This window comes from Chinchilla lanigera, unplaced genomic scaffold, assembly GCF_000276665.1.
Source record: "Chinchilla lanigera isolate Chin_1 unplaced genomic scaffold, ChiLan1.0 scaffold00010, whole genome shotgun sequence".
Lineage (NCBI taxonomy): Eukaryota > Metazoa > Chordata > Mammalia > Rodentia > Chinchillidae > Chinchilla > Chinchilla lanigera.
The window spans coordinates 27,546,250-27,569,642 of record NW_004955411.1 but is presented as its reverse complement, the minus strand read 5'-3'; the positions used below and the strand labels follow the sequence as shown (position 1 = coordinate 27,569,642).

Below are 23,393 nucleotides of genomic sequence, written 5' to 3'. Positions count from 1 at the left end.
ACTTAACTTGATTTTTTGTTTGTTAAAAAATATAATTATTATATTGAGGGACATTATTAATGCTACAGTAACAGAGCAGTGTTCATAGAAAGAAATTCAATAAACTGAACTTTGGGCAGTTTGTTTTTATATGAAACAACTTATAATGAAGACGCATTTTGAGAAAAAAGTTTAAATGTTAGCCTTTTTAAAAACCTGTCAAGAATATTTTTTAACTTCTAATGTTTGAGATAATAATTGCAAGATTTTTCTTTAAAAGTCACAAAAGCATCACAAACTTAAAGTAAAATACACAGGAAGGTTCAAACTTTAAAACATCTCTGCACAGACACACATTTGAAAGGAAATTTAAAGGCAGGGTTCTAATCAGGAAAATGCTAGTTTTTATAGGCATTCAGAAAACAAGTTCTATTTTTCAGAAGGAAAAGATGAATTAAAAGGATAATTCAAAGAAGAGGAAATAAAAATTCTGCAGGTAAGATGAGGAGAAGGACTGGCTAGTTGTTCAGAAACTAAAAAGTTAAACAAAGTGATTCCTTGTGTCAACAAAATGACAAATGCAAATAGTTTTAGTTTGAGGGCACAGTCCTAGCTCCAGCTATCCCCACAGTCTAGGTTCTACCATCTTGTCCAAGATGTCATTCAGAGAGACAAGCAATGCAAAGGAACTGTGATCAGTATGGCTCCACCAGGAGGACAAAGGGCACCACATCCTTAACCCTGTCTTTGAGATACAGACATGAGCTCTCAGGTTATGTACACAAGGGAGCCCGCAGTTTGCCCAGCCAGGGGGTCTTGTTCAGTGCTGGCGTGTTTGTTTGATCATTACCTCAGGTAAACTGCTATTGACTGAGGTAGTTTTAAGTCATCCACTGATGTTTCTGGATCTGACTTGTGGTCCCTGGAATCCAAGGAGACTGCCAGAGAGAATGACTCAGGCAGATGGATCGAGATGCAAACCCAAACCCAAGGCAGAGATGTCAGGCTTGATACTGTCTCTGTCACCCATTAGGCATTCACCTGCCCAGGTGAAGAGTGTTTCTGGTCTCCAAGTCTTTGTTACATGGTGAAAACCTCAGCTCTCTGTGATACTGTGGAGAAATGAAATCTTATAAACTGCTTGTGAAAAGCAAATGGGAACATAATCTGGAGAACATTATTTCTACAGAGTATACAGGAAATGACCAGCAATTGTTTTTCCAGTATGCCCCTCACAGAGGCCCTGGCATAGTTTCTCTAGGAGATAAGACAAAGAGCTTCACCACTGCATTACTTGCCGTAGCATAATGTTGCAGAAACTTGAATCCCTCTGGGGTAGGCAGGAGTGGGGGTTGGGCACATTGAAGGGGGCATGAAAAAAATCCAGATGCCATATGACATATATCCAGTCTCCAAGATGAATGTGTTTGTTTTGTATCACAAATATATACTATTAAAGAAAGGAGAAAACATGATTTATACCAATCACAAAGTATCACTGAGCAGTTGGGTGTGGTGACACACACCTGTGATCCCAGTACTTGGGAGGCCAAGGCAGAAAGATCGTCATGAGTTGGAGGCCACCATAAGTTACATAAGCGAGTTCAAGGCCAGCCTGCACTACATAGCAAGACCCTGTCTCATGAAAAAAAAAAAAAATTATTGAGCAAATTATACGAAAGAGACCAGGATGGTATCACATGTAACATAGTACTTGTATCTTTATAGGGATGTGGTAATCTTTTATGAAGTGAAAAGTACTAAATTGAACAATTTATAAACAGTGAGTTCAACATTTTATACCTTACATTGAAAGAGACACTTGAACTAAAGGTAATGCACATGGTTATAGGTGCCACTTTGGGTTCATAAGAAATTTCCATGTCTGTTTTTTGTTAATTTTCTTGAAATTTAAGAAAAAATAAATAAATAAATAAAAACAAGCTAAGCAAGGTGGTGCATGCCTATGATCCCAGTACTCTGAGACATTGAGGCAAAAGGATTGAAAGTTCAAGACCAGCCTGGGTAATTTAAAATTTAAAAGAAAAACAGACAAAAAAAAAGGGCCAAGATGTAGCTCAGTGCAAAGATCCTGGGCTCATTGCCCAGTACCACATTGAAAATATAAATAAATAGGAATACTACTACTATCCAAAAATTTACTTCTTACCGTTTTTAAGTATTGATTGTTTAATTTTGTATTTATTTTTACTAGAACTTTCTTATTTTAGAACTTCTAAAATAGGTACTTTAATACTTTTGGTAAATTCAACAACATGCTATTAAAATTTAAAGCAGTGGCCTCATAACTTATATCCACTTAAAATAAATGGTATTTATTTAGTGTTTTCATTTTTGTGAAAATACCTGGAGTCTTTTTTACTTTCAAAAAAAATAAAATTTGTTTCCTTGTATATAATAAAAGAGCAATCATGAGGGAAGAGCAATGTGTAGCAAGGGCTCCTAAACTTGTTTATGAATCCTGAAAGGTTTGATAATGTTAGACACCAATGGCAATGCATAAGCCACAGGCTGAGACACATTCAGACAGCTGCAAAAGCACTGGGTTGTGAATCTTTCTAAACATGATGTTAAAATGTGAGTGAATTAGATCCCAATAGACTTCTCACTTTACCATAATTGACTGAAACTGAATTTTTCTTTCTCATTCTGTTTAAGAGACCCTGTCAAATGCTTTAAGTGTTCATTCGCTTAGAAAACTTCAAAACAAAAAAAACTTCAACAATACTTTATGATAAAAAAATTTTTAAATAACATTGATTGTCCATTAATTCTTTTGCCAATCTCAAATGGTTAATAATATTAAAATAAATGTCTATAAAAACAAAAATGTTAAAATTGTTGATACCTTCCAAACAGCTAAGCTTTAAATTTAAACATTAGTTTAAAAATCTCATTTTTAAAAAATTACACTTTAATTGTCACATATCTAATGAGGTAATGGGGACTGATAATATGGCCTTAAAAATCTCTGTTTTTAGTTGTAATTATTTTAAAATGTCTTTTTCTCCAACACTGTATTATATGTATAGTGAATTATTGATGTTAAATATAATCATGGTTCAAAAGTAGACCTTTAAACTAGCTCAAAATGTTTCACAGGCAAGATAAAGCAACGTGAAAAAATCATTTAGAACACCTTTATATTCATTACCAGTTTTATAATTGCAATGATAGGTTCTACTTTTTACTATTTGCCAGGTAACACAGTAAATCCTGTGTAATGCATTCATGTCCTAAGCTGGAGTGAGTTTCTCAAATATAATAAGAAAATCCCTCAATAGCTTAGTCTTTTTCTTTATGAAATTTTTTGTTCCCATTTATGATACAGAATATACACATTCATCATAGGGAATTTGCACATATGCTTATCACACCTTAAACTTCTTTATCTCCTCTTTCCCTATCTTCTTTCTCTATTCCCAGAGCCCCTTAAAATGAATTGCTTCTTTAGTTGCACACTAGGTTAATTAGCAGATCTTCATATTAATTTTCCTTTTTGGTAGACGTAAAATACTTGCACACATTCATGAGGTACAATGAGATATTTTAACTCATGAGTGCATTGATAATGATCAAATCCTGGCAGCTACAAGGTATATAAACTTAAACTGTGTCGAGTTCTTATGCTGAGGGTATTCAAAGCCCTCTCTTCTAGCTATTTTGAGATACATAGACATACAGTGTTAGTTAACTATATTCACCCTACGTGTCACAGAACACCCAAACCAATTTCTCCTAAGTGCATCAGTGTGCCATCTGACCAGCCTCTCCCACCCTCTCCTTCCTATTCCCCACAGTCTTTTTACTGGTAGGTAGGTCTTTTAAAAATTCTCCAATTGCAAACTTTGGAGTACCCATCAGTGCCAGGAGTTCTTCCCACAGGGAGACACGCGGGACCCAGGACCTTAGGACCTACAGGTCCTACATTCCAGTTGTTCCTTCTTACTGTTCCCGCCCTTTGTCCTTTCCTTGTGCCTCCTCCATCTAACACCTCCTCCATCTCTGCTGTCCCACTGGTACATTTCACTAATGTCAAAAAGGCTCCAGAGCAGCTCCATGCTCAGATGCTAACATTTATTCCACATCATTATTTCATTGTATATGTGATAGAAATGACTTTAAGACAGAATAGAATAAACAACTTTCCAAGACAACAGTTTCTTTCTGTGTAGCCTTGGGAAAGTTATTTTACACACACACACACACACACACACGGTGTGTTCTTGCACCTCCCTGACTACCTGACTGCCTTTTGAAGCCATTTCTTCTATCCTAGTTTGGGACTCTATATGCCCTAAAGGACAAAGCTCTCATAACTTAGCTGGTAGAACTCGAGGGCCCTGGTTAGGTCAGTGTCTTCTTGAGTACTCCTGTGACTGCCTGCTGCTGACAACCATTTACTCATTTACTGTACAGTGCATTTTAAAGGATACAGAAGAGGAGGTGCACAGGGACAATTACACTGAAAAGGAGGGGGCGCTCAAGCCCTCTCTGAGAGACCCACCCTCTGGAACCTAAAAGGGTTCAGTTATCAAAAGCTCTCCAAACTCAGTCTCCAGTTCTTCAAATTACATAGTGAAATCTTTCAGTACCTCTTCAGTGATTTCATTGAGACAACACTGATGATTAAATAAAAATGCCAACATGATGTAGATGTAGATTCCTAAGAGACAATATCAGAGGCAGGAGATGCATAATAGGTAATCATGTGACAAAAATTTGAACTAGATTGATAAGAGAAAAAAGAGAAGGTGGAGATAGATTTGAGGTCTTTTTTTAAACCACACACAGTTTGTGTACTGCTTTCTTACAAATTATGCATGCATATTTATATGCAAAAATCTCCCTGAGGTTTTTCGATGTCAAAGCAAACATTACAAGTTTTTAAAACAATTAAACTACACTTGTTGTTTTCAAAAAGCTGCATAATATTACTGTATGTGCTAGTGTACTGAAGTTTAGGTGTTTTCCTTTATGCTAATGAACAACTGTAGTTGACTTTACAAATTAAATAATCACAGTAGTTGTCTCACAAGCCTATAAATGAATTATTAGCTATAAAAATATACAATCCAAAGCTGCAAGTAAAATTTATACCCAATTTAATCCAGTGGTTATATTAGGAGCTTTCTGTGTTCTCATCTCTACTATACTAGATTCAACACCTAGGCTTGCTCTTAGGAGTAAAACCTTGATAAATAACTACATAAAGCATTATACAAAAGTTATGATGCTTTAATTTCAAAAGGAAGAAATAGCTCCGTTTCTTTCTTTGCATGGCCCTTGAATAGATATTTTCATCGGAGCCCTTGGAAGGCAATACAAGAATAAAACCATTCAGAAAATATGTAGCATATTCTCTAAGGAGCATGGTGCTTGATTTTAACATTTGTTATGGAATATTGTGTAACATTCATCTTATTTTTTCCATAAATACTGCTGAATGCTGAATATTTTCCACACTTGTATTGGTTATGCGGCCCCATTATGTTCAGTATAGTTGAAGCAGATGGATGATATCAAATATGCTCCAATACAGAGGACCATGAAAGCAATGAACCCTCCATGAGAGCATCCTAATTTTGACTCTAATTATCCTAATGCTTCACAAAAGTTATTGACTTTTTCTAGCTGACGAATAAAATACCAGTAGAACAGCTGAGGTCTCCAGCCATCATAAAAACTCAGAAGGTGGTCAGCAGAATATATGTGTTAGAGTTAGAATATTTTGAAAAGGTTATCAAGGAACAAAAAAATGGCATAAATTGTTTACTCCCATACTTTCTCTGTAATTGATCATATATTATGAATATTTTGAAATATACCCAATAATAAGTTGACAGGAAATTTTTGTTTTCTTAAAAAAATATTCTAAAGAAAAACTAGATTAGGATTTTTAAGAATTTAAACAAATACATCTCTATAATTTCGTACTTTTGTGTAAATCAAACTGTAAGGTAAGTACAAGCATGTATGAAACTATGTTTTCTATAATGACTACTTTGAGTTTTTAAAAATATTAAATCATAATTTTCCCATAAAAGGAGCTCTATACTTTGTTGGTACCCTAAACACCTGTTTTAATTTATTTTGAACTTGCCTGCTGCTAATCTAATTGTGACTATAACTCTCCAATTCATGTCTGCCTACGTTAATTAATTAGAATGCAATATTGCTATTTCTAAAATACAAATCACCAAGAGAACAAAATTCTAATGCACAGTAGTTTCCCCTTATCTGTAAGGCATACATTCTAATACCTCCCAGTACATACCTGCATAGCAAACCCCATGTTTTTTAGATAGATATAGATATAGATAAATTTAGGGTCTTGTCGATTTAATGTATTTGTGCACTGTGTCTATAACCTTGCAGACTGAGATGGGATACCAAAAACACGAATTCTTTTTTCCTTCACAACTTAACTGATAGAAGGTTTGTTTCTTTTCGTTTATTTGAGATAGGCCAAAATTTTTTTTTAAGGAATCCATCTTTCTGGTGCAGGCTTTAAACTTCTGTAATCAAGAAACCCTCCCAGTTCAGTCTCCCATGTAGCAGGAACTGAGTGTACCATTGTGCCCAGCAGAAAATTTTTCTTGCCATTGATCTTAGCAAGTTCAACACATGAAATATTTTCTTTCCTTTAAGTTACCTCAAGAACTGTAAACTTTTCAATTAGCAAAAGAACTTTACAGCTTCTTTTCAGCATTGTTAAGTTGCCAACGGGCCAACATCACTAATTGTGTCCTTGAGGGTCACTCTAAATAAAATAACGGTCACCTGAACACAAGCCTTGCACTGCCCCTGCCATCTTTTGGTAATTTAGACAGCTCCTAAAGGACAGATAGCCTCTCCAGTATAAATTCTGCTAGAGCAAAGCATGATTTCTGCCCTCAGTGGGATGATCAAGATTTCATCACACTACTCAGAAAGACATGCATTTTTTTTTTCTTTGTCTTTTTGAGACAGGATCTTGCTATGTAGTTCAGGCTGGCCTTGAGCTCACTTTGTAGCCCAGGCTGGCCTCGAACTTGCAACAATCATCCTGCCTCAGCCTCCTGAGTGCCGAGATTACTGGTGTGTGCCACCACATCTGGAAAGAGATGCAATTTAATAGCTATGACTTTCTTATTTCTAGAAATTTTATTTAATATTTTGAGACCATATTCTACCTTAGATAAGTGTAACCACGTGTAAGGGGGACTATTAACATGAAAGTACTCACTTGATAAACTTTGTCATAAACATTTAACACTGATTTAATGATAATTAATTTCAAATTGATAACAATAGCTCTTTAATACTCATATATTTTTCTTTGTAAAAATGTCTAAAATTTTACCTTTTATTTCACAACAAGAAAATGTACAAGTACTATAGTAGACAGAAAAATACAAAGTTTGAACTTATTATGTCTCTATGATTACTATATACTAGGTATTTTTAATAAGTAAACCATAAACATTCATATTCAAAAATTGTTCCTAATTAACATAATTGATCATTTCTGTTTTATATGTGAGACAATTAATAATAACCATCATTGATTTCCTACCACCTTGTTTTGAGATTCTGTATCATTTTTATTGTTTTTATGTTGTTTTATTTATCCTTTGTTTTTGTTATTTTGTTTATTTTATTTTCTCTTTCAAACTAAAATAAAAACAGGAAAGAATACATATATATATATATTGATAGCTGGGATAAGTGTATGGCTGGTATCTATTGGTTTATTGACAGCAATAGTTAATGTTTAATTTTTTTCTTGATGAATTTTGCATGCTTATATCTGTTAATCAGAAAAACTAGTTTGAAGACAACAATATGCAATATAATAAATATTGTTGACTTCTTACCATCTTGTTTAATGAATCTCTGTTCCATTTCTAATTTTTTTTATTACCTGTTATTGTCTTTAATTGTTTGATCAATCTTGCATTCTTACATCTGGTAATCTGAGCAACTTTATTAAAGATAACAATATGTCATATAACAACCATTGCTAATTCCTACCATCTTGTTTTGGAATTCTGTATCATTTTTATAGCTTTTGTATTTTTTAATCTTCATTGTTGTTATTCTGTTATTTTTCTCTTTAAAATAAACTAAATTTTACCCCTTAAATGTCAGTTTTGCATGCCTATAGCTCATAGTCTGAGCAATTACCTTGAAGATACAATATGCAATATAATAACCATTGTTAATTTCCTATTATTTTGTTTTGAAATTCTGTATCTTTTTATTTTTTTATTATTATCTTTAAAATAAAATGCAAAAAAATACATAAATGTCACCACATAGCTAAGGAATATAGAAAATTATCTGATAGCTGGTATGAAATAAATACTACTTGTATCTGCACTCAACAGAAGAATTACAAGTAGATTCAGATGTGTGTGACTATCTCAACAGTATGCATGTCTCCAGATTAGTCATTCCTAGTATCACTTTCCAATTCCAGTCCTATGGACTAGTTCTGAGTTAGGCTTATGATCTGAGATCATTTAACCACTACAAGATCCCCATCCACACTGCAAGCATGGATTAAACTTGGGAAAAGGATATCTTCTTCTATGAAGACCAAAACAAAACAAAACAAAAAATCAGGAAAGCCTTGAGGAATTTCTCAACTCCAAAAGGCATTTGATAGATAATTATAGGTTGTATGAGGCTACCTCTTGCAGTATTAGCAGGCTGGTAGTACGTTACAAGGGAAGAACAGCATCTCTCCCACCTCTAGGATTTGTGACAACCAAACTTTCTCCAAAATCACCAACTGTCCTAAAGAAAAGTGTGGTGGATTGATAACTGGTGGTCAGCTTGTAACACCCAGTTCAACTGAGTAAGCATGGTGCTGGGTGTGGGAGGCCCACCTGAGGACTGCTGCCAGAAGCATAAGAGGCAGAACTGGAGAAGAGGAAGGCTGTTGGGAGCCTGTTGGAAGCTGTATAGAAGCTGTAAGAAGCTGTTGGTTCACTTGGAGGAGCCTGTCATGCTGACTTTCCTGATGAACTCAGCTGTTCTGATCTTACAAGGAGCTTGGGACCTTGTTTCATTGAGAATGGCTACAGTTCACTTTGGGGCAGCTCTGGCCCTCACTCTGAGCATTGCTTCCTGGCTCCAGATGGGAAGATGGTACACTGCTCAGTCTCCTGGAAAAGCTTATTGCACTGGCATTCCTGATGGGAACTCAGGTGTCCTGATCACGGAAGAAGTTTGGGGCCTCATGATTGCTGAGGATGGCTGTGATAGTTTTCAGGGGAGCTCTGGCTATTATTCTGAGTATTGCTTGCTGGCTGGTGTAGATTCCTCAGCCTGCTAGCAGAGATCTTTCATCCCGCTGGCACAGACTTTCTAGAGTCCACCACTGACCTTTGTGCCTTCCCAGCACAGATCCATGAATAGGCCTGCATGAGGTACTGTCATGGGCTCTAGGTCTTCAGTTAAACACATGCAGACATCATCATGGGGCCCAGGCCCTCAGCTGGATTATTTGGCCTTTGGTGTGTGGACAGATTTCCTGCACTCTCTTTTTGTACATGATTCTTTGGGCAACTGTTATAAATAATCTTACAAAATATATGTCCTGTATTATATCGTTCCTCTTGCAAAACTCCAAACCACAACAGAAAGAAAATTTTTCCTAGCTGAGAACCACTGGCCTAGAGTCAGCATGGACCATGTTTGTCATCATGTGGAAAGAATGCTAAGAATAACATCTGTGGATGAGAAACTGACATAAAGTGTGGCAACGAACAAAACAAAATAAACCTGCATCAAGGTTGTACTCTTTTTTTTTTTTTTAAGACAGATTCTCACTGTGTTGCTTATGCTGGACAGACAAGAATTGTACTTGCAATTTTCCTGCCTCAGCCTCCTATGTAGTTATGACTACAGATACACAAAACCAAGCCTGGCTTTAAGGATTTCGTTTAAAACCCTCTATCTATCTATACTTAAAATTAAAACCACTATTGTAGATTTTTCTACAAGTGTGATGATTGAAAATGATATATATAATACATTTATGTATACATTTACATTATATGTATACCTATATATTATGTATACATTTATATTAAATTACACATTTATCTATATCTACTTACACACATAAATGCATATTTGTATACATATTGTTATTCTGAGCAATGTTTCTTGTACTTGCAACTGTCATAGTCTGACTAATGCTAGAACTATCACATAATGTCTTTCAAGTAAGTAGCAAAGCAAGTAGTAAGCTGGTAATTAAAGTGATAGGTGTTATGCTAGAAGAGCAGCATAGATACTCTTAGAAGTGACCTTCTGGGAAGAGTGAAAGGACTTCATGAGGTAGTATTTCCAAAACTCTGCCGAAGTCAGTCAAACAACGTAAAGTGGGTGAAGGCTGAAGAGATTCGTGCAGACACAATGGAAGCAAGCCTCAGAGGGAAATTTATAGCTGTGCGTACCCACATCAAAGAAACCAGCAAGCCCAAATTAATAACCTAATGATGAGCCTCAGCATCCTAAGAATAACAGAACAATACAAAGCCATTACAAGAAAGGAAATAATAAAGATTTAAGCATCAGTTAATGAAATTGAAACAAAAAACTGCAAAGATGCAATGAATCCAAGAGTTGGTTTGTTTAAACAATAAACAAGTACAGCCAAACAGCAAAAAAGAAAAGAAAAGAAAAAAAGGAAAAGAAAGAAAAGAAAAGAAAGAGAGAAGCAAAAGAAGAAAGAAAGAAAAGGCACGATTTCTTCTAATTAGAAATTTAAAAAGCAAAATCACAATGCAAACCACTCAGATACAGATTATTAGTGACTACTTTGAGAACCTGTACTTGTGTAATTGGAAAATTCAGAAAAAATGGATAAGTTCCTAGATAAATATGAATTAACAAAACTGAACCAAGAAGATATTAAAAACCTTTAATAATGTAATAATGGGCAATGAATTTAAAGCAATAATTAAAAAAAGAATACTAACAAATCCCAGTTATCCAACTCAAAATCTATATGATTTTACTGGAATTGACACTGCATCCTAAGCATTTGCTTGAGTGAGTATATATGCTCCAGACTATCAGATGAGACCTCTTTTCGCAGTTCAATAATTAGTTCAGGATACACTTCATAAACTAGGTCCGGCCAGTGACACCAGCAGGATCTTTTACAACTTGTTAGCATAGAGGTACCTTATTTCTGCTTGGATAGTTAATCTAGAACTGCTGGAGGCAGTTGTCATTACCACACATAGGGAGGCATATGCCCACCAGTAAAAAGCAAAAGAAAGCAAAGGCTACATTGTGATGAAAGATCAGAGACCACACCTGATACCCTAAGCTGAGCCTACCCGTGCCCATTCTGCTACCTCTGAACTTTATAAACATGCAAATGAACAAATACATTATCAGCTTTGGAAATCAGTTTACAATAAGATTCTGATAGTTACTACTGCATCAATAGTAACTAACATTAAGTTCGCAGTTTTATTACTATTAACACAGTAGTTGTGCACATTATTTGGATCAACTCTGATATTTCTCATGCATATGAGATAAGACAAAAATATACAATGAATATTTGCATTTAAAAAATGTAAGAGTCACACTGCCATTATCTCCAATCACAATATTTACTTCAAAAACACTTATTGCATCATTCCTGCAATTTTTGGAACCAGTTCTGGTAGTCCTCTTCTGTGAGTGTCTTTGTAAGGTGGAAGCAAATAATCTGAATAAGGTTTCCCTGTGTCATCCAATAAAAGGCAAGATCATGGAAGCATTACAGTGTGTGCTTGTCCATATAATTCACCATATCTGTCACCATGTGATTTCTGGTTGTTCCTCAAATTCAAAATGACAAGGAAAAATAAACATTTTGAATCAATTCATGACATTAGAGGATTCACAGCATAAGTAAAGACACTCAGGACATCGAGAACTGCTTCAGAAGAACGAGGGGCTGAGTGTGGTGAAAGTGGGGATGAGGGTGTTTTGAGGAGAAATTAATGGCAATGTGTGTTTTACAGTAATAGACTTTTAATTAAATCACTCAAATTGTTTTTAAATAGTACATCATAGTGTTCACTTCAGCAGCACATATATAATAAATCACGCATCATATATCATGCATTGATCGTATCCACCCACCCTTCTACCATCTTCTTCTCCTTCTGTCCCCTGATACTGTTCTTGCTGCCTGGTAAACCCTCTTCTATGGCAGGTGTATTTTTTTTCTTTTAGGTTTTCTTATATGTGAGCATATAGATAGTACTTGTATCTTCCTTCTTGATTATTTCATTTAACATGATATCTTCCAATGTCATCAACTTTTCTGCAAATGACAAGATCTCATTTTTCTTTGTGGCTGAATAATATTTCCTTTAGATATGGAATAGCTGGGTCAGATGGTATTTTTACTCTTAGCTTTTTTTAAGGAATCTCCTTATTGTTTGCTACAATGGCTGTACTAATTTACACTATACCAATCATTTTTTTTTTGTTTTTTGTTTTTTTTGTTTTTTTCTTTTTTGGTTTTTCTCCGGTACCAGGAACCGAATTCACGACCTTGCGCTTGCCAGGCAGGCGCTTTGCCGCTGAGCTAAATCCCCAGGCCCTATACCAATCATTTTTAAGGATTCTTTTATTCCATGCTCTCCACAGCCTTCAGTATTTTGTTATGACTATATCTATTCTAACTAGGGTATGATGCTATCTCATTGAAGATTTGATTTTGCATTGTGGTTTTGATATTGGTAATATCTGATACATTTATTGGCCATTTTTATTTCATGACAAGTATATTCAAATCATTGGACTGCCTGGTTCTGTTGTTAAGTGTTTTAAGGTTTTATATTCCTGTTCTTAATTTTTTATCAGATAAATAGCTGGTGAATATTTTCTCCTATTTTCTAGGTTGTCTCTTTGCTCTGTGGATTGCTTCCTTTGCTATGCAGATGATTTTTAATTTGATGGAAGCCCACTTATTAATTGTTGCTTTTGTTTGCTGTTCATTTGCAATCTTATTCAGAAAATCATTGTACTAAAAATTTCTCTTGTCCTCTGTAGTTTCAGAGTTCCCAGTCTTACATTAATGTCTCTGATTGATTTTGTGTGAATTTTTCTACAAGGTGATAGATAGAGGTTAAATTTCAATCTTGTACTTGTGGACATCGAGCTTTTCCAGTACCATATTAAAAACAAAAAAAGATTGACCTTTATTTAATGTATTGTTTTGACACCTTTGTTAAGAATAAGTTGAATTATTTTTGTGCCTTCTACTTTATTCCATTGGTCTATGCATCTGTTTTACATCAGTAATATGTATTTGTAACTATGTATATTTTGAAGTCAAGTTTTGTGACACCTACAGAATCCTTCTTTTTGCTTCACATTTCTTTGCCTTTTCTGAGTCTTTTATTCCTCTGCATGAGTTTAGGACCTTTCCTGAGGAATGTCATCAGTATTTTAACAGAAATTACATTGAATCTGTATATTTCTTTGGGTAGCATGGACGTTTTAACAACATTAATTCTTCCAGCTCATGGACAAGGAAAGCCTTTCAACTTTTTGGTTTCTTCCTTAACTGCTTTCTTCATTGTTGTATAATTTTCATTGCTGATGTCTTTGCTTCCTTACTTAAGTTTATTCATAGGTTTTATTGTTTGCTTTAGGTTTCTGTGCCTATTATGAAGGAGTTGCTTTCATCGTCTCTTTCTCAGTGAATGTGTTATTAATGTATAGAAGTTACTGAATACTGTATGCTGAGTTTGTATCCTGCCACTTTACTAAATTTTATTATTAGTCCACTTGGTGGAGTTTTTATGTTTTCCTATGTATAGAATCAAATTTTCTGTAAGCAGTGATAATAAGATATTCTCTTTTTCTATTTTTATAAATCTTATCCTTTCTCTTGCCTAATACTGTGAATAAAATATCCAATAGTACATTAAAGAAGAACAGAGAGAATGGACACCTTGGTCTTTTCTTGATTATAGAAGAAATATTTTCAGTTTTTTCTCATTTAGTATGAAGTTGGCTATGGTTTTATTGTGTATAGTTTTAATTATGATGAGGCATGACCTTTGTATACTTCATTTGTTCAGGTATACAAAATGGAGGTATGTAAATTTTATCAAATGATTTTCTGCATCTAATGAGATAATTATGGTTATATAATTTTTATTCACTTATATTGCTGATTCTACTTGTTTGATATATTTATTAACATGTGTATGTTGAATTATCCTTGCATCCTTTGAAATAATATCAACTTGATTTTGTTGTGCAGTTTTGGTGTGTCTTTGATTTGCAAGTATTTTAGTGGGGATTTTTGTTCCTATCTTCATCAGGGATACTGGCCTTTTTTTTCATTGTGTCCTGGTCAAGATTTGGTGACAGGGCACTTCTGTTCTCACAGAAAGAGTTTTGAAGTGTTTTTTTTTTTTTTTTTAATTGTTAGGAAAAGTTTGAGAAATATTGTTCTTGGTTCTTCTTTAAAATTGTGTTAAAATTCAGCAGTAAATGCATCCAGCCCTGGGCTTTCCTTTGAAGAAAAACTTTTAATACTGAGTAAATTTCATTCTTTGTTACTGATATATATATAGATATATATCCTCTTGGTTTTACTTTAGCAGGTCATATGTGCCCTGCTAATATCTGTCCATTGTTTTCTAGATTTTTAAATTTTCAAATAATACCTAATGATTCCTTGAACTTCTGTGCTAGTAGTCGTACTGTCTCCTTGTTCATCTAATTTGGGGTATGATTCTTTCTTACTTTCCTCAGGGCCTGAAACGCATCCATAGGTTATTTATTTCAGATCTATTTTTTGACAGACTGACATAAACTCCTTAGTATAGATTTTCTCTTAGTATTGTCTTTGCTTCATCCCACAGACTTTGGTATATTCTGTTCCATTTTCACTTGTTTCAAGGAAGTTTTAAATATTCCTCTGTCTTCCTCAGTGATGTATTTATATACATTCTAAAGATTTTCCTGCTATTGATTTCTAGTTTCATTCCATTGTGATCAGAAAACTGATAGGATGTAGCTTCGATCTTCTTTAATTTGTTTTTTGGAGCCTAAGATGTGGCCTATTGTAGAAAGTCTCCATACACTGATTAAAAAAAAAAAAAAAAAAAGTGTGTATTCCGCAGCTATGGACGAAGTGTTCTGTAAGTACCTATAAAGTCCTGTGGATCTGTAGTGTAGTTTTAATTCTGATCTTTCTTTGTTGATTCTTGGTCTGGATGATCTATCCCTTGGTGAGTAAAGGTCCTAGTTCCCCTATTATTACTGTATTGGAGCCTATTTCTCCCTCTACATCTAGTAGTGTTCCTTTATAAAATTGGAGACTCCAGTATTAAGTGCATACTGATTTATAATTATTACATCTTCTTGATGAATTGATTCCTTGATCACTATATAGTGATTTTCATTTTCTCCTATTACTTTATTTTGTCCCAGAGTCTATTTTGTCAGGTACAAATGTAGTTATTTTTGCTTGTTTTGGGATTCCATTTGGTTGGAATATCACTTTCTATTTTTTCATGTTCAGTTTGTGCATGACTGTCATGGTGAGGTGAGGTTACTGCAGGTAAAACTCCTCTCAACTGAAGTGATTGTAAAAGTGAGCAAGAGAGAATACAGTCAGCATTGGTCATATCTCTCTTGACCTTGTTCAGGTCTGTGACCTGTTGGTGGGGTCATGCTTTGTGGGTGGGGCAGCAGTGGAACCTCAGTCTATTCTCTGACTCATAAACTACAAGTGTCTGTGTGTAGCAGGAGCTGTGTGGGCAATCACCTTCCATCCTGGCACGTGCCAGTTCTCAGAGAGCAGGCTTGGCATCCCCTGTTCTTATGGACAGCGCTCTTCATACCCTCTGAATTGCAACATCTGTTCCTCACAAGATACCATTTTCTGCAAGTTTATATCAGAATCTATTGAGTAACATCTGGTTTGTGAGACAGGTACCTTCTGAGTCACTGCAGTGGAATAGTTTGTGGGGGAGGGTCCCAGAAGCTGGAATATGTAGAGATTTCTGGACCTCCACATTAGTCCAAATTCAGACAGGAGTCCACTTCTCACCATGATTCCTGGCTAAACACCCTGTCGTTTTGCTAGAAGATGAAGTGAGTTTTATTTCCAATGCCAGACCACCAGGTGTGCAAATTTTAGGTTTCTAGTGCACTTAAGTAGTAAACCTACAACTGCCACAAAAAACTTTCCAACAGCTAGGATTGCTTGTGTTCCTAAATCATATAGATAGAAAGGTTGATCAATAGAAAGATAGATAGATAGATGGATGGATAGATAGATGACAGATAGATAGATATGTATATAGATGTGTGTGTGTATATCCAGCATTTCTTCATATTCTAATGGATTTGACAAACATAAAATATAAATGCCCAATTTAAGCAGAACTGTTATAAAGTAAATGACCCAGGCTAAAATTTCAGGATCTCATTAACAAAATGTAAATCAATAAACAAATATGTTCAATATTCTACACAGTAATAGTTTATTTTATTGTTATTCTGTTCCTACACAAAACCTAATTTCTCCCTCTAACTCCATATCTACATGTATATATACAACTCTTTTTCAGTTTTCTTCCTGAGGCTCAAATAACTCATTGATTTGATCACTGGAATGAACTAATATCAATAAAATATTCACAAACTGTGCAGTTTCCCCATAGTTGCTACTTCCATTGATAAGAAATTTTATTTCACAATGCTTTTGCAGAATAGTTATTCTTTTTTGTTGTTGTTGTTGTTTTTTTTTGGTTTTTCTCCGGTACCGGGAACCGAACTCATGACCTTGTGCTTGCCAGGCAGGCGCTTTGCCGCTGAGCTAAATCCCCAGCCCCAGAATAGTTATTCTTAAAGTTTCTGCATTCTTATATTAGTAATAAGTGCATTCTTAACAGAGTGAAAATTGTTAACATAAACTGAAAAGACACAAAATCAATTACAAAATGATGTTTAACATATAATTTATTTTAAAAACATGAATTAATTGACATCATCATCTGAGAAATTCTGAAATAATGCTTTTAGATAAGTTAAGTATTTTTTGTTTGCTCAATTAAAATTTTTTTTGTTTTGGTTCAATATGCTTACTCTTCTTGTTTTATGCATGACATCTTATTGGATGCTGTTCCCATACAGATATCATTGTCTTGTTTCTATTCTAAAAATAAATATCCTATCTTAGGATAGGAAACTTGTGTCATGAATTTAGACTTTAAATTACTCTTTTCTCTATTTATTAGGAAGTAAATATTATAACCATGTAGGAAAAATTTATTTTGTGGAAATTACATCACAATTTGCAAATTACAACTAATTATCTGATCTACCAAACTGTTAAAATACAAGTGAATTTAAGACACTAAGAGGAGACACTCTTCTTTATATTTAGTGACAAAAATAATACCTAATTTAAATAATAGCATTGATAAAACATATATACCTCTTTGCTTTGTTATAATCCATAAGCATTAAAAAGAAATAAAATGTCAATAATCTACCAAGTGTAAGACATAATAAGGAAACAAACTCACATGATCAATTAGCTCACGAACCATCCCATTCCACTGTCCATTGGCATCATCCTGGGCTCCATATTTCCCATCCTCCACAAGTCTAATTTCATAGGTGAAGCCAAGGATTGTAGATAGCTCTCGGAGAAGATCAATACAGTAGCCCTCAAATCGATCATTCCCGTAGAGAGGTTTGTCAGACTTCTTAAACAGGACATAAGGTTCTTCCTGGAAGCATCAAATATGAAGGAAGAGATATTAATTAAATGTGAAATTTATCCTAAAGAGACAGGTTTTTAAAAATACTTTGCATTAATTTAGATTCAGAAGAGATTCAGATTTAGTGAATATTTATTCTTCACAATAATATATGCCATTAGTACATAATAAAATGTAAAATATATAATGTAATATATATTATCTAATATCCTATAGCTTCTATCAAATATAATAAATATAATATTTAGTAAATAATACAATAGGACATGCTGTATAATACCTGTTTTCATTATGATTAAAATACTCTCATTTGAGTCAGCAATTTAGTCATTATTTGGGGAACTCCTTCAGTGGGATGTACGGATGCAATGAACCAAAATATTCATTGCCTGTTTGTCTACTATGTGCTCAGAATTGATGCGGGAACTTTTATAGACATTATCATATTCTTCCCTAAAACCCATGAAAATTGCCAACTATTATACTGAATAAGAGAAAAGAACAGTAGCCACTTTAAAATATAAAGAAACTGGCATTTATCAAATGCTTATGCAATTATCCACCACTGCTTTATACAGCGCTGCTGTGATCCAGCTCCCTCCTCTCTATACAAGAGGAACGCTGAAGCAATCAATTCATGATATAGAAAGGAACCATAATAAATGCCTAAACAAATAGCACATGCAATGTAGATGTTGAATGATAAGAAAATAGAATAGTTCAGTAAGGTAGAGAACAATTTCAAGGTATTGACAAGAAAAGACAGGAGAAAATTGGGTAATATTCTGTATCTGGAAGTCTTTTCTGAGAAAGAAAAAGGTAAGGTAAACCCTAAAAATGAGACTTCAGCCATTTGAAAATCTGAGAAGAGAATACATCACATGAAAGACACAGCAAGTAACAATCTCTGAGCCAGCAAGATAGCTCAGCGGGGGCTGGGGATTTAGCTCAACGGCAAAAGCGCCTGCCTGGCAAACGTAAGGTCATGAGTTCGGTTCCTGGTACCGAAGAAAAAAAAAAAAAAAAAAAAAAAAGATAGCTCAGCAGCCCAGGGCCTGCCTGGCAAGTGCAAGGGTTGTGAGTTCAATTCCTGGTACCAAAAATCAATCAATCAATCAATCAATAAAATCTCCCTTTGAAGCAGTTTGGGAAGTACTTCTTGAGAACGTCTTTAGACATGCTATTGTGGCTGCCCTGATATCCTGAATCAATTCAAAACATTCACCTTTCGGAATGACCATTTTGCACTTGGAGAAAAGCCAGCAGTTTCATGGTGCCAGAGCAGGAGAATAAGGTGGCCATAGGGCACACCATAATGCACCCGCCTTTCTGTTGGTTGACACTCCGTAGAAGCATTCATAATATGTTTGCACATATAAAGAGGACTTCTAGAACTGCTTCAGAAAGTGCCAGGAATGATGGAATAAGTGAGTTCAAGGAAGCCAGAGCATTTTGAAGGTGATTAATGGCAATGCGCCTTTTACTGTAATTAATTTTGTTAATTTAAACATTCACATATTTTGATCACACCGTATCTGTTAACTCTACCAACTTCATATTTGTGTTTTACTTGGTTTATTATAAATAATATATTGTTAAAAATGAATGAATGACTTTTTATTTAAAAGCACAAAAACTGACAAAATATTAACTTTCACATGCAAGAAATACTATTAACATTTTCTAAGCACTTAAATTTTGGCAGGCTCTGTTCTGAATGCTTTTACTTCAATTAGTTCATTTATTCCTCATAGTAACCATGTGAAATCAACGCCATTATTTCCATTTTACAGTGAAGAAACTGAAACAGAAGGTGTTAAGTGTTCTTTGGCCAAGATGAATAGCCAACACAAACCCAAGCACTGAATCTGCAGGACCACTTACCACCACAATATGCTTCTCCTGTTAAGTGATTCTGAGTAATCATCTCCAAACTTTATGGGATCACATACAATTGAATATCATCATGACATAACTGCATGCATGCTTTATGACTTTATAATTTTTAATCACCTGGGATTAGCCACTAGGCATGTAAATTATTTACTAATTGGACGGAGCACTCAAAACATTATTTAAGAGGATAAAAGTAATTATATCACCCAGAAAATTTATTTTGTTTTTAAATAACATATGTTCAGCCCATCAGATTCAGGGAGGAATATATGAATAAACATTGTCTCTACTGAAAGTATTAAATTATTCCATCTTCTACTCAAATTATTAAAACATAATTGTCTCTAAAATACTTATTGCATAATAATATTTATGACATATTTTACAGAAATAAACTTCACATTGAGAAAAATATATGATAAAAGTTAATGATTACTTAAGAGTATGTGAGGAGTTATTTTAAGGGTACATGTTTCCAGGAATAAGAATACAGCAAATCAGTGGCATAAGTGCCTGCCTGGCAAGTGCAAGGTTGTGAGTTCGATCCCTGGTACTGCAAAAAAAAAAAAAAAAAAGAATACAGCAAAATATTTTTAAATGCTATTATGTTATTTAAATCTTATTAATCCAACTTGGCCAATTAGCCATCCTTCCTATTAATGATTAACTTGATTTGCTTTGCCTAAATGTTAATAAGAAAACTTTTATTATAGGCAAATAAATTTGTTGATTCTGTAAGATTAAAAGCATCTACTAGATATATGTTTTAAACAGCTTTGAAAATCAGAGAAAAATATATGTAGTCTGAGTACCTCTTTTTAGTATTTATGGATCTCTACAAAGTCAAGTATTACTTTTCTCATATTTAATGCTGATAAGACACAGTCTTCCAACTGTGATTCGTATCTTCAGCTACACTATGTCATAAGATAGTTTTATATGAAGTTATGACTCTTCTTTAAACTCTTTCTCTGTTTCACATGGCACAAGGATAAATAATAACCCCGTGTAAGAAAAAGAAAAATGGTACCAGAAGCAATTACTGTATCACCGGCTGAGTTCAATGAATAATACGTTAAAACTCTCCTGGGAAACTACGAATTTCTCATACAGTCTTAAATCTGTGCATCAGCATTTGCTAGAGGTAAAGGCACTTCATTCTACTGGCATCTATAATAAGGATTTTTCAGCATTTCCACTATCAACTCCAGTTATAAGGAGCCCACCAATAACTCATGCATTTTTATCTGTATTAGACTTGAGTTGGGACAGAAAAATCTAAAATGAAGTTCTGAAAAAATGAAATATGCTTTGAGGTTGACAGGAATGAAATGCTTTATTTTAATATAATAAAACTTTTAATATTTGGGGGCAATATAACTCATGTGTCTCTCAATACTTATCTAGGGCTCAATTACCTGTTTCTATTTGTAAGTCCTAAGGTACCATTGTCTTTCATATACTATTCAAAGCATAAGGACATAAAAATGCAAATGTGATTTATATAATATCTGATAGACTAAATTAATTAATGTGTTGATTTAAATGTATATTGAAATACCACTCTGTCCTAGCAGTCCTCTAGAGAACAGGTCATCTGTGAGAAATTAACATAGAAACTCTCAGTCTTGTGATGAATCTGAAATTCTCATACACTGCACACTTTCTAGTATTCTTTTTCCACATTGCTTCAGGAGTGATTAGAAGTGGAATATTTCCACAGAGCACATTTTTTGAAACAGGACAATTCATGTCCTGTTTTACAGAATTCTGAAGAGTCACAGAACATAGGATGCCACAACCCTCAAATCATTTATTTGGGAAAATAGAGAAATTCAGGAGCCCGAGTGTATAGCTCAGCAGCACAGCATCTCCCTGGCAAGCATGAGGTCCTGAGTTAAATTCCTGATACTAAAAAGAGAGGGAGAGAGAGAAAGACTCAGGTAGCCCTAGTCCGGTTCTGAATTTATTACACATCCTTAATTTTTTCTTAAGGACTGGCTGGCCAAAGAAACAGAAAGAAATAAACTTTTTTTTTTAAAGAGAAATAATATTCCTGTTGATCAAATGAAAACTACATAATGGCTACAATAATAACAAAATAAAGTCATAGGGATTAAAACTGAGCAGTTTTGCTTTTCCAAGAATCTCTCATTTCCTCCTATCTTCTGAGCCTTATGTTCACAGTCTCTGGGTCTGGTCATTGGCCTTACACTGAAAACAACACATCCTTAAGAGAAACAGGAAAACCTCATTTTGAAAGAGTGTAGAGACCACAGTAGGCATGAAAGAGTGGAACGTTGTTTGAAAGCAGAAGGGTGATGAGAAGGCAGCGTGGAGGTGGAGTGACAAAGTTGCTGAAGTACAGGAGAGGGACGACGAAAAGCCATTATCATAGAGAGCAGCACTCAGGAGGTGGAACAAAACATAGTCCTCTGGACTTCCCCCCTCTTTTACTTTACCTAAATTTTTCTAGTTCCTTTTTTGCTATACTTCCTCCATTCCAGCGCTAAGAATAAATGTTGAAAACTTTCTTTTACTAGATAAAGTCAGAAATGATGAGCTATCTTTCTTAGCACTCTTTTTTGCCCTGATTGATGTAATTATTTCATCTGAGGCAACTAACAATCTTATTGCACTGAATTTTTTATGAGTTAGTTTAATTTGATTATATGTAAAAGTTCTCGAATCATAAAAAAATTTAAGAAACTTCAATAATGTTGATGAAGAAACGCAAGCAGAATACAGGAAGCCTTTCAGCAAAGACAATTTTTCTTCAACAAATAAATTAACCAACTCACTGAAACTGTCTGACCCTGGCCTATCCCACACACATAGTAATAACCCACACTTCCGGGTGGATTTAGAACACACAATGTACAGCATGAGTAGGAGGAGAAAAAAAAAAAGCTTATGATTATAAGAATAATCCATGATATTAATATATCATCAGTCAGCATGTTTACAGACTTTAACCATCTAGTCCAGTATAGAATAGTGACATATAAATAAAATGGAAATTCTAAAGATGATCAATAAATTAACACCTCCTTCTATATTTTTATAGTTCAAAATTTCATTTGAAGTTTAACAAGATGCATGTAGATATCTACATTTTATAATGTTACACTAAAATGTAAGTGTAAGGTATTTTAATGTGCTCATCTATCAATCCAAATATCCCTTCACCCATGTGTTAAAAATTCAAATAGCTTTATCTAATTTCTCTATAGACATTTATAAGACTTTTAGAAGCCAAAAACTTTTCTCTTAAAGAAGACTAAATATTGCTGGCTTCATGAGCAATACAGTCACATCTTCTCAACTCTGTCATTATACATAAAAACAGCCACGGCAACAAGGAATAATCTGGTAAAAGGAGTCAGAAACATTTTTTAAATAATTGGAATCTAATAAAATCTTAAAGCTAGGGAGTGCTTTACAAAGAGAAGAGCCTCACAATTCCACTAAAAATTTTGTAAGATAACTTTTGAATAAGTAAAGGTATTTAGGAATTAGACAGTGATGTTTGTACATTATTGTTAATATTTGAAAAGTTAGTGAATTTTACACTTTCAACTGATTAAAATGGTAAATTTTATATTATGTGAGCTTTTGCTTAATAGCAAACAAAACAAACAAACAACACACGTTTCTAACCTTTGTCAGTAATTTGCCACTATGTCAAGCAGAGAAATAAATATACTATATATATCCTCCAATTCCTCTGGT

The 23,393-nt window shown here is 34.3% G+C and overlaps 1 protein-coding gene across 4 annotated transcripts in view; it reads right to left on the bottom strand.

Annotated features, from left to right (window-relative positions):
• Grik2 (glutamate receptor, ionotropic, kainate 2) overlaps nt 1–23,393 on the bottom strand; it is a 663,290-nt gene that overhangs the window by 189,861 nt on the left and 450,036 nt on the right. For all 4 annotated transcript variants that reach the window (XM_005377815.1, XM_013510935.1, XM_005377816.2 and 1 more), the window contains one exon: nt 17,568–17,774. In XM_005377815.1, coding sequence (XP_005377872.1) covers nt 17,568–17,774 — 207 coding nt within the window. The remainder of the gene's footprint in view (nt 1–17,567; nt 17,775–23,393) is intronic.